At 38.3% G+C, this 17,562-nt stretch overlaps 1 protein-coding gene across 1 annotated transcript in view; it reads right to left on the bottom strand.

Moving 5' to 3' along the window:
- Nucleotides 1-3,157, bottom strand: part of GALK2 (galactokinase 2) — a 151,896-nt gene extending 148,739 nt beyond the window's left edge. Inside the window, exon 1 of the mRNA XM_036255452.1 lies at nt 3,004-3,157. Coding sequence (XP_036111345.1) covers nt 3,004-3,056 — 53 coding nt within the window. The 5' untranslated portion in view covers nt 3,057-3,157. The remainder of the gene's footprint in view (nt 1-3,003) is intronic.
- Between the last annotated feature and the right edge of the window lie 14,405 nt (nt 3,158-17,562).

Below are 17,562 nucleotides of genomic sequence, written 5' to 3'. Positions count from 1 at the left end.
GTATAGATTATTTAGACACAGAAGAGGTAACAAGAATCATCAGTTTTACAATGTATGCATAATTTTTACAAAAGGGCTCAAAGATTGACTAAGAAATTTGTAAGCATTGTTAATTTAAAGAGAGGCCAGATTAGATACAGCATGGATAACCAGCTGGGCACTGTAACATTTCACAATTTATTTAATGGCATCAATCAATCTATAGCCAAATGAAGGCTAACAATGCCAAAACAGTGTTCCATAGCCTTTGTTTTACATTTATGAAATTTTCAAATGTACATACCCAATGGAAAAATTAAGCCAAAATAAAGTTAAACCCAAAATTTAAAAAAAAAAAGAAAAGAAACAATCACAAAAATACTCAAAGATATATGTACAAAAATGCTGACTGTAGCACTGTTTGTAAGAGTGAAAATAGGAAACTTAAATATACACTCTAATAGTTGAGTGGTTAAATAAATAATGGTATTCACACTGTGAAACACTCTTGGCCCTTAAAACTGTATGAAGTGATATGTCCAATCTCTGAGAAATATTGTTAAGTAAAAAAAAGTGACAGAAAAACAAATATGATTCTACTAATATGACTATAATAATACCATTTTTATATAAAATGGTAACAATGATATTATAAGGATTAAGATTAAATAATTTTACAAGGATATAACCAAATGGATAACTTCTAAGAACGGAAGGATTGGCAGCACAAGATAGGAATCAGAGACTATACTGAGGAAAGGAATTGTAGGATTTCCAGGCTTTACTGAATATACTTCTACATAATCCAAATCTTTCCTATTGAGAATGCATTCATACAGCACCATTATTCATAGAGACAAGAGATGGGAAAAAAACCATCAATTGATGAATGAATAAACAAAATGTGGTATATCCATACAATAAATATCATTCAACCATAAAAGGAAGGACATATTGATAACATGTTACAACATGGAGGAATCTGGAAAATATATTAAGTGAAAGAAACCAGTCACAAAAACTACATGTTCTATGATTCCATTTATTTAAAACTTCCAGAATAAGCAAATCTATAGAGACAGAAAGTACATTAGTGATTGATTAGGAGTTGGATACAGGATTCTTTTGGGGATGATGAAAAAGTTGTAACTTTATGGTGATAGCACAATCCAGTGAATATATTAAAAACCATTTCATTGTAAACTTTAAACAGGTGAAGTGTTTCATATGTGAATTAAGTATCAATAAAGCTGTTAAAAAAATAATAATCCAACCATTTAAAACTTTGTCCCAAAGAGATGGAAAAAGAGAAGAGATACCACTGCTAAAAAAGCTAGAACAGAGGAATTTGAAGCAATCTTACAATACAGGAAGCAAGCAAGATTGGGAAGAAGGAAAAAAGTATTAGAGTTTCTATTTCTATTTGATTTTTATATAAAAAAAATAGATAAGAAGTTTACTAAAATGTATAATTTGGTTGACTGTTGCCTTTATTCAGAGGATCATGTGTCCTGTGAAGTTGAAGAGGCATCCTGAAGAAAGAACAGGAGTTCCACAAGAAGACAATCAGATCTTGGCACTCTCGTGCTCCCCCCCCCCCCCGCCCTCAGCATATTGTGACATATGACCAGCTCCATGGATTTATAGATGTACTATCTAAATTTAACTTAAGTCACCCCTACTAAAATGAGTAAGTGGCTGAAACACTCTTAAAGCTAACAATCATATTAAATGCACAATTGAAAACAAGAAAATGGAAGAGTGCAAATTTATCTGACTGCTGTTTTGATCACTTCTGTGGCTAGCACAGAAGAATAAATGAAAGTCAACAGAGGCAAAAATCTCTAAGAAACTTTCATTTTTAGTACATTACCACCATTTCCCCTCTCCAACAGGGTAACTATAGAAATATTAAGCATTATGATTAAAATCATACAAATGGAAAGACAGAAGAAACTTTTACAGATATGTTTTATGTACAAGGTGCCAGATTATTTTCATGTAACAAATTCTTCATGAATCTTATTGGAAGCATGTCTTTAACAAAGTGTTCTAATTCATTCAAATGTGTAAGGGCAACTGTACTGTGCAAAGCCCTCCAGAGAATACACTGATATCCAAAGACATTCACAAGTAGTCTAGAGCAGTGGTAGTCTCCATAATCAAAAATTGTTTCTCTCTGGTAACTAAAGACCCATCGTTTGCTGGCTTAAGGGTGAAAAAGCACTTGCAAGTTTTAGTAAGTTTTATTGCCAATTGTCACATGACAGTTACATACTAGGAAGTAGGAAGAACTTGAGGACTCAACATTAGAGAAAAAAAGTTAACAGAGGGAAAAAAGTAAAAGTTAGAAACAGCAAAGGGGGAGGGAAGCCAACCTTAGAAAATCTGTCAGAATGACAGATTCTGCAAAGGATCTTCAATATGCCCGGAAATGAAAAGATTGTCCACTAGGTATCTCTAAGCGAGTAGTTATGCTGAAGTTAAGTATTGGCAGCAGATTAACTCCCTAAGTAATAATTCATAGATTCATGACTGGTTTAAAAGGATGCAAGACACCAAGGGTTTTCTTTGTGTGTTTGTTTGTTTGTTTGTTTGTTTGTGTTTGTTTGTTTGTTGGGCGGGCTGTTTGGTGTGTGGGGGTGTGGGGGTGTGACTGTTTTCAATGAATATTTTAGAAAGGGGACCTTAAAAAGCACTATCAGCTGGCCGGCAAGACAAAGAAAGAAGGGGTTCAGAATTAATTTGAGTATATCTGCATAAGAGCGTATCACCTTCAGCCAAGAAAGGAAACAGAAGAATCTGCATGGATGAAGCAAAACACACATCCGCGGTAGGAGTCAAGGTGGAAAGTGCGGCGTGGTCTTTCTTGCAAGCCCAGCAAAGCGGCCTTATAAAATCCCAAGGATCTTGTTCGCTCCGGAGGGCAACAGCAGTGGCCCTGTGAAGAGCCAAAAGCCCTGGACACCACCTGCACCTAGGCAACCCAGGCGATCCCAAACCACCGTATCTCCTCTCCCCCACCTGGGATGTTCTGCCACCTGGACTCGACACGTGGCAGGGCCCTCCGTAGTCATATTTCGCTAGATCCTTCTTTCTTCTGCAGTTTCAACTGGCGAAGCAAAGCTCCCGAGGAAATCACGAGGCATCTGCGCCAGGAGCCCTTTCTTCCGGGCGACACCAGCCCCCCCAGCCTGCGGAAGTCCTGCCGCTCAGCTGAGGTGGCAGCTTCTAGTCCACCCCTCCTGTGGCTCCTCCTCTCTAGGCTCTGGGGCTCTGCGCTCTCCCAGCCGCTATCGGGTTCAGTTCCCGGGCTGCTGCGAGCTTGGGGGGACCGGGACTCGCTGGAGCCCCTGCGCCAAGCGCAAGCGAAGCTGACTTAGAGTTCCCTATCTGCGCCCCGGGCATAAGTCTGAACACAGAGTTCTAAATTGCCGCCTCCGGTTGTGCTTTTTTTTCTTTCAGGTTATGGCTTTTGTCCTTTAATGACCAGCCACTACAAAATGTTTGGTTATTGCCTCTTGTGGGGGTTATTTCAAAATCAGGCAATCTAAAAATTGATACAGCACTTCATTTAAACATATTTATTTACATTTATTCCAGAATGGGTGCTTGGTGGGCCCTTCCAAAAACACCTAGTGAAAAGAAGAAAATGCATGTCTCTCAAGCTGCAAGAGCCCTTAGCATCCAATTCAACCCCTTCAATTTTCAGTTACCTAGAGGAATCTCAGATGCACTATATCAAGAAACATACCAGCCCCACCCTATCCCTCTACCATATTACTTATCTTCTTTCCATCATAGTTCTCACAAATTCTGCATATTTATTTTCCTATGTATTTTTTGTCTGTCACCACCCATTATCACTACCATTACAAGGTAAGCAACTTGAGGGTAGAAACTGTGTAACCCCAGCACCCAAAACAGAACCTGGCAGATTGGTTTTTGTTTGTTTGGTTTTTTCATCCTCACACGGGATATTTTTTCATTGATTTTTAGAGAGAGGGAGGAAGGGAGGGAGGGAGAGAGAGAAAAGGCATCCATGTGAGAGACCCACATCAATTGGTTGCTTCTGGAAAGACCGCGACCACTGGGTCAGGATCGAACCTGCAACTCAGGTACGTGCCCTTGATCGGAATCAACACATGTCCCTTTGGTCCAGGTCTATTAAGAGTCTAGTGCACTTTGTACCCCAGAATGCTGAGATTAAACTGTAGCTAAAGCAGCTGGTAATACACCTATCCCAAGCTTTCCTAGTTGAGGAAGTTTGGGCCAACATGACACACACAGTAGGGGTAGAAGCATAACCCAGAGAGATTCAATAAATACACTCCAGAATTTCTATATGTGTACATTGGGGAAGGGGAAATTGGAGATGAAGGCTAAAGTATGAATTGACAGTATCAAGTGTAGCTAAGGGATTGCAGCCCCTTGGCACCCGCTTGCATTGTTACTGTAAGTGGAATGTCATGGAAACAAAGTTATTCTGGTCTCAGGACTATTTTCTAGTATTTCAGTCCCTCCTTATCACTAGTAAATGAAGTGATTATACATTTCTTTGAGCCTCAATAAATCCTAGTATGATGTTTATTGTGGTTTACTCTTGAGTAAGGGGAGACATTATTGTCACTTCTGTAAATAGGTTTGAAAGGGGAGAGAACCTAAGTGAGAAAAGAAATGTAAAATTTTTAGGAATATCAGTAAATATGGGAAAAGAAAGATCATTTTTTATTCAGATATATTTCTAATATACACTTTTATGGTCATTAAACAATAACCAAATTTTGAAGTTTTGCAAATATTGTTTGTTAAGAGTCTCAAACCAACTCATTTCATACAGTATTTTTAAATGAATGCAATGACTATAGAAACTGTTTCATAAGGAATATTTCCTATTGACTGTGTATTTGATGACCAAGTATTAACTTTGCTAAATGAAATTTGATGGCAAAGCATTAGTTTGGATCTTGCATAAATTTCTATTGCAGTCTCAATGAAACTCATACAGACTGGAAAGCACCCTATAGTAAAATTTTGTTTTTTTTAATGATTGACCCAAAGTGAAAGAGTAAGAAAATAGTGGGGCTGGAATTAAAATCCAGGTCTCTAGACTCCTAGCCCAGCCTACCTCTGAATGTGTGTGACCTTTGATGAGACCCCAGTGAAGTATGCTTTTAAAAAAATTATGGAAACAATTAGTAAGTTTTTACCCCCAAATTTACACATTATTATTTTTATAAAACATTGGTTTTAAAATAACTTGTTCTCAAACTACTACAGAACCCCAAATAGAAACCAAAAAACAAAACTCACATTATTTTCTTATACTATCTTCCTTGCTAAGTAAGCACTTTACATTTATTATTATCTCTTTAAATCTTCCCAACAATCCTTATGAAGTAGAAAGTATTCTTTCTTTGTCAATTTTAAGACATTCCTTTGGCCCTTAGTGGACATATCTAATAGTGAAAATATTTATTGTCTCAATTCTACAGTATTTTTTTTTTTTTTTTCACAAATCTTAGACCTTTCGGGTCTTTGTTTTTGCATATGGACACATAACGTTTAGAGTCTAAATTATAAGCTAACATAGTATTTCATGATAAATTCTAAAACAGAAATCTAATTAATAAACTTAACATTGTTTCCCCTTAAAGAATATTTGTTTCTGTTTAGATAGTATTGTAGCCAACAAAATAAACACCAAAATGAAACAAAAAAACTTGATCCAAATTCAAAGTAAAATCATGGGTGTTAGGTCTACCTCCAACGTGTTAGGTCTTAGCTTAAAAATCATTTCCTCCAGAAAATTTTCTCCGTTTCCTGTCCCCACCTCTACCGTCAAAAATTAAGTCTCTAAGATCATAGATCAGCAATTTTTCAACTACTATGCCACAAGAAATTTTAAAACATGCAATACCTGACTATTGAGTCAGAGGCACTGACCTCTTTTTTCCTTAGATTGTCAAATTTAAAAATGACAACAGCCAATACAACAATAGCCATCCAGTGTGAATGAATCAAAATTATACCAATTTTTGGTGTGCTGAAGAATTCTAGTAATTAGTTTATGTGTGCCATGACATGAAAAAGGATGAAAATCTCTGCCATACATCATTTATGTGAAATGTTATTTCTGTGGGTTAGTATGTTTGTGCAACTTCTAGAAAATATTTCCTATCTTGACTTATAATTTTTTTTTTATCCTCACCTGAGGATATTTTTCCACTTTTTTGTTAAGATACAGTGGAAGGGAGAAAGAGGAAGAGAGAGAGAGAAACATCGATGTGAAAGGGACACATCGAGTGGCTGCCACCCGCATGATCAGCCACGGCCGGAGACAAACTGCAACCGAGGTATGTGCCCTTAGCGGGAACCGAACCCGGGTCTCTCTGGACCACAGGCCGACACTCTAACCGCTGAACCAAACTAGCCAGGGCAACTTATAATTTTTTTAAAGTATTGCTCACAATTGGGAGAATCTAATTCAGTGAACTATTTGGGTATTTTTCCATTATGATAAAACATTATACTTCTTTAATATCTTCTTTATCATGTTCCTTATTCATCTGCATATGAAATATATACAACTCTCTAGTATATAATCATTTAAATAAATGCAAAAATAAGCTCATGATTCAGATATATATTTATGTGGTTAAATCTAGCATGCTAATCTTTTATAAATCAATATGAAAGGAACAGAATTGTCTGTGCAAAAATGCTTTAACAGATATAGGTTGTTTTGCAGAGTGAAAAAAACAACAACTATGCTTCTAAACAACCTCTTCTTGTCCAGTCATAGCAATTATCACACCAACATTGTTATTACTTGTGTATTTTCTTGTCTCTCTAGTCAAGAGCCTTGCTACTCAAAGTGTGGTCAGACCAGCAGCATCAGCATCACCTGGGAGCTTATTAGAAATGTACAATCTTGGGCCCAAACTCACTGAATCAGATTCTGTATTACAAACCAAATACGTAATTTTAAATTTTCTTTTTTTAACTCTTTTTACTGAATTTATTGGGGTGACACTGGTTAATAAAATTATATAGGTTTCAGGTATACAGTTCTGTAATACATCACTGTATATTGTATTGTGTGTTCACCACCACAAGTCAAATCTAAATTTTCTATAAATAATTTTTAAATTGGTAGAAATACATAAAATTAATTTCAATTATATATTTTACCCAGTATATGCAAAATATTACTTCAAAGTATAATCAATATAAAAAGTATTCAGATATTTTAGTTTTCCACAGGAACTCTCCAAAATCCAGTGTATACTTTACACTTACAGTAGCACATCTCAATTCCAATAGAAAGATGTGGCTGCTGTATTACACAGTATATTTCTAGACTATAAGCTCTGTGAAGGCAGGAACTGTTTTACAGACTCTGGTGTGTGTGTGTGTGTGTGTGTGTGTGTGTGTCTTATGCTTTATGATATTTTTTATTAATTCTCTCTTCAGATTAAATTTATAATTTATTTTGTTTTCAAAAAGACAAAACACCACATCATACAGGGAGACTGAGGCACAGTTTGTCCAAAGTCACATAGGTAGTCTGTGATGGGAGTCAGTATTTAAACTCTCATAAACTATAATCACACTGGCCAAGTTCATAGCCACTCTACAGCTTCCAGATAAGTTTGTAGATTACTCTTTGCCTTCATCAGTTCTCTGCCATGGTCCTTGCCATTATGCAAAACCTTCTTTCTCAGGGACTCTGCTTCCACACCCATGAGTGCTTGCTTAAGTGCTGTACCTCCCCTGCTCCAAAATGTGGACTGACCACAGTGACAGGAGAGTGAAGTCCGATGCCACCACCCTTCACCAGTACACCAATCCTTAAAAAGCAATGCTGCATAAGGTAGATGACAAACTAGATAAATGGATAAAAAATGAATAAAGAATGTCTGACCCTGGCCAGGTGACTCATTTGGATGGAGCATCTCCCCATACACCATAAAGGTTGCAGGTTCAATCCCTGCTTGGGTAATGTGTGGAAGGCAACTGATTGATGTTTCTCTCTCTTCTCTCTCTCTCTCCCTTCCTCTCTCTAAATATATCCTCAGATGAGGATTTAAAAAAAAAAAGAATGTCTGCATAACCTAATTTTCTCTTTTATATTTCTCAAAGAAATTTCTTTGGACTCATTAGATCTTAGGAATCTTTTATGTGAGTATAATTAGAGTGTTTATAACTAGCTTATTGAGTCTCATATTAAAATAGACAGATTGGTGGGGAAGGTATTATTTTACCAAGAAGTAAATAATATTGGGGAAAAGTGTAAATTACCTAAGTTTGGTTATTTAGCTAGTCAGCATTCAGAAGTATAAAGAGAATAGGCAAAGTGTATCAGACACAACTGGGCTCAAACCTTGGCTCTGCCATTTATGACCCGGGACAGGTAACTTAATATATTTTTTGAGCCCATTTCTTCATTTGCAATATATGTGCATTTACGACTATATTCCTCAGAGTTATAGAGAAGATTAAGGTAATACAGGTAGGATGAAGGAAAAATGGCGGCGGAGTGAACGGAGCTACACAGACCGTCTCCCAGAACCAAACTGGAATTACAACTATAACACAAACAAATCGACGGGAAAAACCAACAGAAAAGCAGCTTGCGAGGACCATACAACGAGGGACACTGACTCCATCCCGGTAGGCTTGCGAAGGCGCGAGACGGGGCTGGGAGCCCACGGTCGGCAGCTCGGCAGCGGCCTTAGATATAAGCGGCGCCCGCGGGTTACACTCCCAGGCGGCCCCACAGCGCAGCCGGGACAGAGGCTGAAACAGCCACAGCCACTCACCTTGGGCTCCGGCGGAGGGAGGGCGGACTGGACTGGAGCTGTGTCGGGACACTCGGGGTTTGGAGGCGCTCAGAGCTTTGGCTGAGTGCAGCCACCCAGGACGGTGGTCACATTGCTCCTTCCCAGGGCTCTGAGAGAGGCAGCAGCCCCTCCCTCCGAGATCCAACCCCACCCTGTGGGCCATTGAAGTGCTAATTGAGGCTCACTAACAACCAGCATCTGCCCCACCCTCGTGAAAGCCCCTTGGCTGAGCACCAGAGGGGGTTTTTCAATCAACTGACAACCCAAAACTCATCAATTAACCTAGACTGCTAGCCTCCAGGCAAAAAGCTAGAGGATAACAGTACGTTTCCTGGGCTGGCAACTTTAACCAGGAAAGTAAGACTTGACAGTGGTGTTCAACGCGGGTCCTCCCTCGCTCATCTAAACACAGGAGAGGGAGCCACAAACAGCAGAACACCAACACCCACAGGGAGAACTTGACAGGCTCCAAAGCCCACAGTGATAGCTAAAATGGTGAAACACAGAAACAGAAGCCAAATGAAAGAGCAAGACACCTCCACCGAAGATGAGATCAATGTGGAGCAATTAGGCATGTTAACAGAGCTAGAATTCAGAGCCATGATCTTGAGGAAGCTGAACAGCATGAGTAAGGACATAGAGACACTGAAAATAAGCCAAATGGAAATTAAAAACCAACAAGAAGTGATAAAAAATGACATATCCGAAATGAAAAACACATTGGAAGGTTTAAAAAGCAGAGTAGGGGAAGCTGAGGACCGGATCAGTGAATTAGAAGACAGGGTAGAAAAAATCAACCAATCAGAAAAACAAAAGGAAAAAACTATTAAAAAACAGGAAGACAGCTTAAGAGAACTATGGGACAACTGGAAACGTAATAATATTCGCATTATAGGAGTCCCCGAAGAAGAAGAAAAGGAGCAAGGGATAGAGAATATATTCAAAAAAATAGTGAGAGAAAACTTCCCTAATTTGGTGAAGGAAGAAGGCATTCAAGTTCAAGAAGCACAGAGAGTCCCAAGTAAGAGGAACCCAAACAGGCCCACACCAAGACACATAGTAATTAAAATGCCACAAATTAAAGACAAAGAGAGAATCCTAAAAGCAGCAAGAGATAAGCAGCAGGTTACCTACAAAGGGAACCCCATAAGGCTCTCAGCTGACTTCTCACAAGAAACACTACAGGCCAGAAGAGAATGGCATGAAGTAATCAAGGTCATGAAAAACAAGAATCTGAATCCAAGACTACTCTACCCAGCAAGGCTATCATTCAAAATAGAAGATCAAATAAAGAGCTTCCCAGACAAAAAAAAGCTAAGGGAATACATTAGCACCAAACCAGCACTGCAAGAAATGTTAAAAGGACTGCTGTAATTAGCAGTAGAAATGGGAAGAAAAATAGAACCACACTAAACAAAAATGGCAATAAATAAGTACATATCAATAATCACCTTAAACGTAAATGGATTGAATGCTCCCATAAAGAGACACAGAGTAGCTGATTGGATAAGAAAGCATGACTCATCTATATGTTGTTTACAAGAGACCCACCTCTCAACAAAAGACTCACATAGGTTGAAAGTGAAGGGATGGAAAAAAATTATCCAAGCAAATGGAAAGCAAAAAAAAGCTGGGGTAGCAATTCTCATATCTGATAAAATAGATTTCAAAATGAAGACCATAACTAGAGACAAAGACGGCCACTACATAATATTGAAAGGATCTATCCAACAGGAAGATATAACCTTGATAAACATATATGCACCCAATATAGGAGCACCAAAATATATTAAAAATCTTCTGGAGGACTTCCAAGGAGAAATCGATAACAATACAATCATAGCAGGGGACTTCAACACCCCGTTGACAGCACTGGATAGATCCTCTAGGCAAAAAATTAGCAAGGAAACAGAGACTCTCAATGAAGCACTAGACCAAATGGATTTAATAGATATCTACAGAGAATTACACCCCAAAACTACAGAATACACATTCTTCTCAAGTGCACATGGGACATTCTCAAAGATAGACCACATGATAGGACACAAACTAAATCTCTACAAGTTCAAGAAGATTGAAATCATATCAAGCATCTTCTCAGATCACAATGGCATGAAACTAGAAATCAATTGCAACAAGAACATGCAAAGACATTTCAACACATGGAGGCTAAATAGCATGTTATTAAACAATGAATGGGTCACCGAGGAGATCAAGGAAGAAATTAAAAACTTCCTGGAAACCAATGAAAATGAACACACAACAACACAAAATCTATGGGATGCAGCGAAAGCAGTTCTGAGAGGGAAGTTCATAGCACTACAGGCCTACCTCAAAAAACAAGAAAAATTTCTAATTGACTGTCTAACCTCACAACTTAAAGAATTAGAAAGCAAACAAAAAGAAAACCCCAGAGCAAGTAGAAGGAAGGAAATAGTAAAGATCAGAGCAGAAATAAATGACATAGAGACCAAAAAAACAATTCAAAGGATCAATGAAACAAAGAGCTGGTTTTTCGAAAAGATAAACAAGATAGATGGACCCTTAGCTAGACTCACCAAGAAACAAAGAGAGAGAACCCAAATACACAAAATCAGAAATGAAAGAGGAGAAGTAACAACCAACACCACGGAAATACAAAAGATCGTTAACAACTACTATGAACAACTATATGGCAACAAATTCGACAATCTCAGCGAAATGGACAAATTTCTAGAAACACACAGTCTCCCTAAACTATTCCCGGAAGAGATAGAAAACTTGAACAGACCAATAACAACTAAGGAAATTGAAGAGGTAATCAAGACTCTCCCAGCAAACAAAAGCCCAGGCCCAGATGGTTTCACGGGGGAGTTTTACCGAACATTCAAAAAAGAACTAACACCCATTCTCCTCAAACTATTTCAAAAAATTCAAGAAGAAGGAAGACTTCCAAACACGTTCTATGAGGCCAGCATAATTCTAATTCCAAAACCAGAAAAAGACACTACGAAGAAAGAAAACTACAGGCCAATATCCCTGATGAACATAGACGCCAAAATCCTGAACAAAATACTAGCAAATCGGATCCAGAAATACATCAAAAAAATTATTCACCATGACCAAGTGGGATTCATTCCAGGGATGCAAGGCTGGTACAATATTCGCAAATCAATAAACGTGATACACCACATAAACAAAATGAAGAATAAAAACCACATGATCATATCAATAGATGCTGAAAAAGCATTCGACAAAATCCAGCATCCATTTCTGATAAAAACACTCAGCAATGTAGGAATAGAGGGATCATATCTCAACATAATAAAGGCCATATATGAAAGACCTACAGCCAACATCATACTCAATGGACAGAAACTAAAAACATTCCCATTAAGAACAGGAACAAGACAGGGATGTCCACTTTCGCCACTCTTATTTAACATTGTACTGGAAGTCTTAGCCACAGCAATCAGACATGAAGAAAAAATAAAAGGGATCCAAATTGGAAAGGAGGAAGTGAAACTGTCATTATTTGCAGATGACATGATATTGTACATAGAAAACCCTAAAGACTCCATCAAAAATCTATTAGACTTAATAAATGAATTTGGCAAAGTAGCAGGATACAAAATTAACGTCAAGAAATCGACGGCATTCTTGTACATCAATGATGAACTCACAGAAAGAGAAACTGAAAAAACAATCCCATTTACCATCGCTCCAAAAAAATTACGATACCTAGGAATAAACTTAACCAAAGAAGTAAAGGACCTATTTGCAGAAAACTACAGGTCATTGAAAAAAGAAATAGAGGAAGATATAAAAAAGTGGAAGCACATACCCTGTTCATGGATTGGAAGAATTAACATAATTAAAATGTCCATACTACCCAAAGCAATCTATAGATTCAATGCAATCCCTATCAAAATACCAACAACATATTTCATAGAACTAGAACAAATACTTCAAAAGTTCATATGGAACCAAAAAAGACCCCGAATAGCCACAGCAATCTTGAAAAAGAAGAACAAAGTTGGAGGGATCACAATACCAGATATCAGGTTATACTACACAGCGACTGTAACCAAAACAGCCTGGTACTGGCACAAGAACAGGCATATAGACCAGTGGAACAGAACTGAAAACCCAGAAATGGACCCAAGGCAATACGCTCAATTAATATTTGACAAAGGTGGCAAGAGCATACAGTGGAGTAAAGACAGCCTCTTTAATAAATGGTGTTGGGAAAATTGGACAGCTACATGCAAAAAAATGAAACTAGACCATCAACTTACACCATACACAAAAATAAACTCAAAATGGATAAAAGACTTAAATGTGACCCGTGAATCCATAAAAATTCTAGAAGAAAATGTAGGCAACAAAATTTCGGACATCATACGGAGCAGAATTTTCACTGATACATCACCTAAGGCAACAGAAATAAAGGAGAAAATGAACACATGGGACTACATCAAACTAAAAAGCTTCTGCACAGCAAAAGAAACAATCATCAAAATGGAAAGGCAACCCACTGTATGGGAGAACATCATTGCCAATGATGTATCAGATAAGGGGTTAATTTCCAATATATACAGAGTGCTCATACAACTCCACAAAAGGAAGACAAAGAACCCAATTAAAAAATGGGCAGAGGAGTTGAATAGACACCTCTCCAAACAGGACATACAAATGGCCAAGAGACATATGAAGAAATGCTCAACATCACTAATCATCAGAGAGATGCAAATTAAAACAACAATGAGGTATCACCTCACACCTGTCAGAATGGCCGCCATCAACAAATCATCAAACAACAAGTGTTGGCGAGGGTGTGGAGAAAAGGGGACTCTAATACACTGCTGGTGGGAATGCAGACTGGTGCAGCCGCTATGGAAAACAATATGGTGCTACCTCAAAAAATTAAAAATTGAACTTCCATTTGACCCAGTGATCCCACTGCTGGGAATATACCCTAAGAAGCCTGAAACACCAATCAGGAAGAATATATGTACCCCCATGTTCATAGCAGCACTATTTATAATAGCTAAGATCTGGAAACAGCCCAAGAGTCCACCAGTAGACGAATGGATCAAAAAGCTGTGGTACATATACACAATGGAATACTATGCAGCGGTAAGAAAGAAAGATCTCTTATCCTTTGAGACGACATGGAGGGACCTGGAAAGTATTATCCTAAGTGAAAGAAGCCAAGCAGAAAAAGACAAATACCACATGATCTCACTTATATACGGAATATAATGAACATAACAGTCTGAGGAATACAGTAGACCCAGACACATGGAAGTAGGGCACAGACTGACATCCCTCAGAAGAGGGGATGGGGGGGGGGGGGGTGGGAAGAGATTAACCACAGAACTCATATGCATGTATGCATGACCAATGGACATGGACAACTAAGCCGGGGACAGGGTGGAGGGGGGGTGGGGTGGGGGGTGCCAATGGGGTAAAAAGGTAAAATATCTGTAACAAAAAAATAAAAAAATAAAAATAATAAAAAAAAAAAAAGGTAATACAGGTAAAACTCCTACTCACTGTACCTCATAAATGTTACATCTCTTTTCTTTCCTTCTAAGTCCATGTCTTTCTCAAAGCTATCAAGGAGCCTGTGTTAGGGATACAGATTCTAATTTTATAGACTCTGGTTCAGTGTCTATCAAACACTCAAGGAATGTTTAATGCAGAAATACATTAACAAACCTGGATTAGAGTGACTCAATCACTTACTAACTTTGTGACCCTGGGGAAGTCTGAACTTTTCCTCCATGAAAGGAATCTAAAAATACCTACTTCATAGAGTTATTATGAAGATTTTAAAAACCACCCAACCTTCCCTCCAATCATTCTTTATTCCCTAAACCTGGTTTTATGTTTTTATGGCTATCTGAAATTACATTAATTAGTTATTGATGTTTGTATTTATTATGTCTCTACCACTAGAATTACATTTCATATTTCATCCATTGTTCTGTCATTCATTCATTTAATAAATGTTTATTGAGTGCTACTGTGTTCTAAGCACTATTCCAAGCACTTGAGGTACAACAATAAACATGAACAAAAGTTCTATTATTGTGGCAAATTAAAATTTAACTAAATAAAGGAACTGATTATAAAAAAATATGGCACAGCCCTGGCCGGTTTGGCTCAGCAGTTAGAGCATCGGCCTGCAGTCCAGAGAGACCCGGATTCAGTTCCCACTAAGGGCATGTACCTCGGTTGCAGTTTGTCCCCGGCCCTGGTTGGCCCTGGCTGGGTTGTGCAGGTGGCAACCACTCGACATGTCCCTTTCATGTCGATGTTTCTCTCTCTCTCTCTCTCTCTCTCTCTCTCTCTCTCTCTCTCTCTCCCTCTTCCTCTCTCTCCCTCCCACTCTATCTGAACAAAAAACAAAAAAAATATCCTCGGATGAAGATAAAAAAAATAATAAAAATAAAATATGGCACAAACTCTGCATGTGTTACACATTCTGTGAATAAAAATGAACCTGATAAACAAAAATTTAGATTAACTTGATTCTGAAATTAGAAGCATGCATTTCAAGCTTCAAGAATACATTAAACTGGCCAAATTGCAGATAAATTTCCCCAATTTAAAACAATATGTTGTTTTTTCATTTTATTTCCTTGACCCAAAAACTAAATATAGTACCAAAGATGTTCAAACTTGACAAAACTTTCTTCATCTCATCCTGCCATAACCATCCAATGTTGCCCAATTCAATAAGTAGCTATGATTATTATTTTAAGAAATTCTTTCCTCTTATTTTTGCAAGGGATCTCAGGTGACTGGCATAATTCAAGAATTTACTTTTCTAGGAAAACAATTGAGATAGTTAAGCAACCTATAACATCTAAGCATGTTGCATTCTATAGAGAAAAGGGGCTTTTATTTTTTGATTCTCAGATCAATCCATAAAAGTAAACCTAAGCCATAATGCAGCAGTAATAAACTAATACTTCGTCCAGAATTCAGAAGCTTGAGGTCTGAAACTAAGTCCTAAATTGAGGGTGTGGATGAGGGTAGGAACACTAGATTGGAGTAGGGAAAAGACAGATACAGATTCTTAAAAACAGGCAAAAGTTCAGCTGGTGTGGCTCAGTGGATTGAGTGTCATCCCAGTTGGATTCCAAGTCAGGGCACATGCCCAGGTTGTGGGCTTGATCCCCAGTAGAGGGCGTGCAGGAGGCAGCCGATGGATGTTTCTCTCTTATATGGATGCTTCTGTCTCTTTCTCTCCCTTCTTCTCTCTAAAAAATCAATAAAAACATGTTTTTAAAAAAAATAAAATAAAATAAAAATGGGCAAAAGCCAGAGGAAATGAGTTAAAACTCTGGTTTAAAATTAGTAAAAAGAGCCCTGGCCAGTTTGGCTCAGCGGTTAGAGCGTCGGCCTGCGGTCCGGAGAGACCCGGGTTCGGTTCCCGCTAAGGGCACGTACCTCGGTTGCAGTTTGTCCCCGGCCCTGGTTGGTCGTGCGGGTGGCAGCCACTCGATGTGTCCCTTCACGTCGATGTTTCTCTCTCTCTCTCCCTTCCTCTCTCTCCCTCCCACTCTATCTGTACAAAAAATGGAAAAATATCCTCGGGTGAGGATTAAAAAATAATAATAATAAAAATAAAATAAAATAAAATTAGTAAAAAGAGGGAAACAGCAGTCTCTGGAATCTGAAGAGATCCTATTAATTAGCAGAAGTCTGACCATTTCCAAGATGGAAATGAGGCTGCATGGGGAACAGCAAAGGAAGTATGGCTACAGCATTCCTATGCACAAATCGTTCATATCAAATGTCAACTGAGGAATGTCTTTGCCGCTTTAGTTCACAGGAGAGTTGAGGGAGAATTGCTGCAAAATGCACTTAAAGAACTTATAGATTTCAGTAAAGAAGGAAACAAAAGATGATTTTGGAATTACCGTACATGTAATTGTGTCAGCCCCCTGCTTTGCCTCCAGACAGTATATTTTACTGAAAAGTGAGTTCATTTCACAAAACTATGGAGCTCTGGTCACCATTCCAGGTGGGAAGAAAAACAAGCGGACATTAGAAACACCAAAATGGCAAACAACAGTGTTACTGCTAAAATTGTGTAATTGTATTTTTATGACAGACATTTTTACAAGATCAAATCAAAGTAAGGAATAAAAACTCCTAACATGCCTAATTCTCCTCTATTTGCATATTCCTTTTATAGCAGTTTTAGAGATGAAAGATGTACTTGCAGCATCAAGCATTCTGAAAGGTTAGTATGAGTAAGTAGTTTGAGTTGAAGATGATACATTTATTGAGTACTTTGTAAGTACCATGCGTTTACATACATCCTTTTACTTAATCTGAAGAGACTGAGGCAGATTAAAAGGAGAACTAACTAGGCAAGGGCATTCATCTATAAGGTCGAAACGTATGAGACCAGGCAAACTGTATTTATCAGAACTCCTCTCAGAAAGAAGTAAGTATTAAATGTAGGTGGAAATAACATTTTTTTTTTTAATCCTCACCCGAGGACATTTTTCCATTTTTTGTTCAGATAGAGCGGGAGGGAGGGAGAGGAAGAGAGAGAGAGAGAAACATCGATGTGAAAGGGACACGTCGAGTGGCTGCCACCCGCACGACCAACCAGGGCCGGGGACAAACTGCAACCGAGGTATGTGCCCTTAGCGGGAACCGAACCCGGGTCTCTCTGTACCGCAGGCCGACGCTCCAACCGCTGAGCCAAACCAGCCAGGGCAGGAAATAA

Source organism: Molossus molossus, unplaced genomic scaffold, assembly GCF_014108415.1.
Source record: "Molossus molossus isolate mMolMol1 unplaced genomic scaffold, mMolMol1.p scaffold_m16_p_1, whole genome shotgun sequence".
Classification (NCBI taxonomy): Eukaryota; Metazoa; Chordata; class Mammalia; order Chiroptera; family Molossidae; genus Molossus; species Molossus molossus.
The sequence above is the reverse complement of the archived record's forward strand: the minus strand, read 5'-3'. Positions and strand labels throughout refer to the sequence as shown.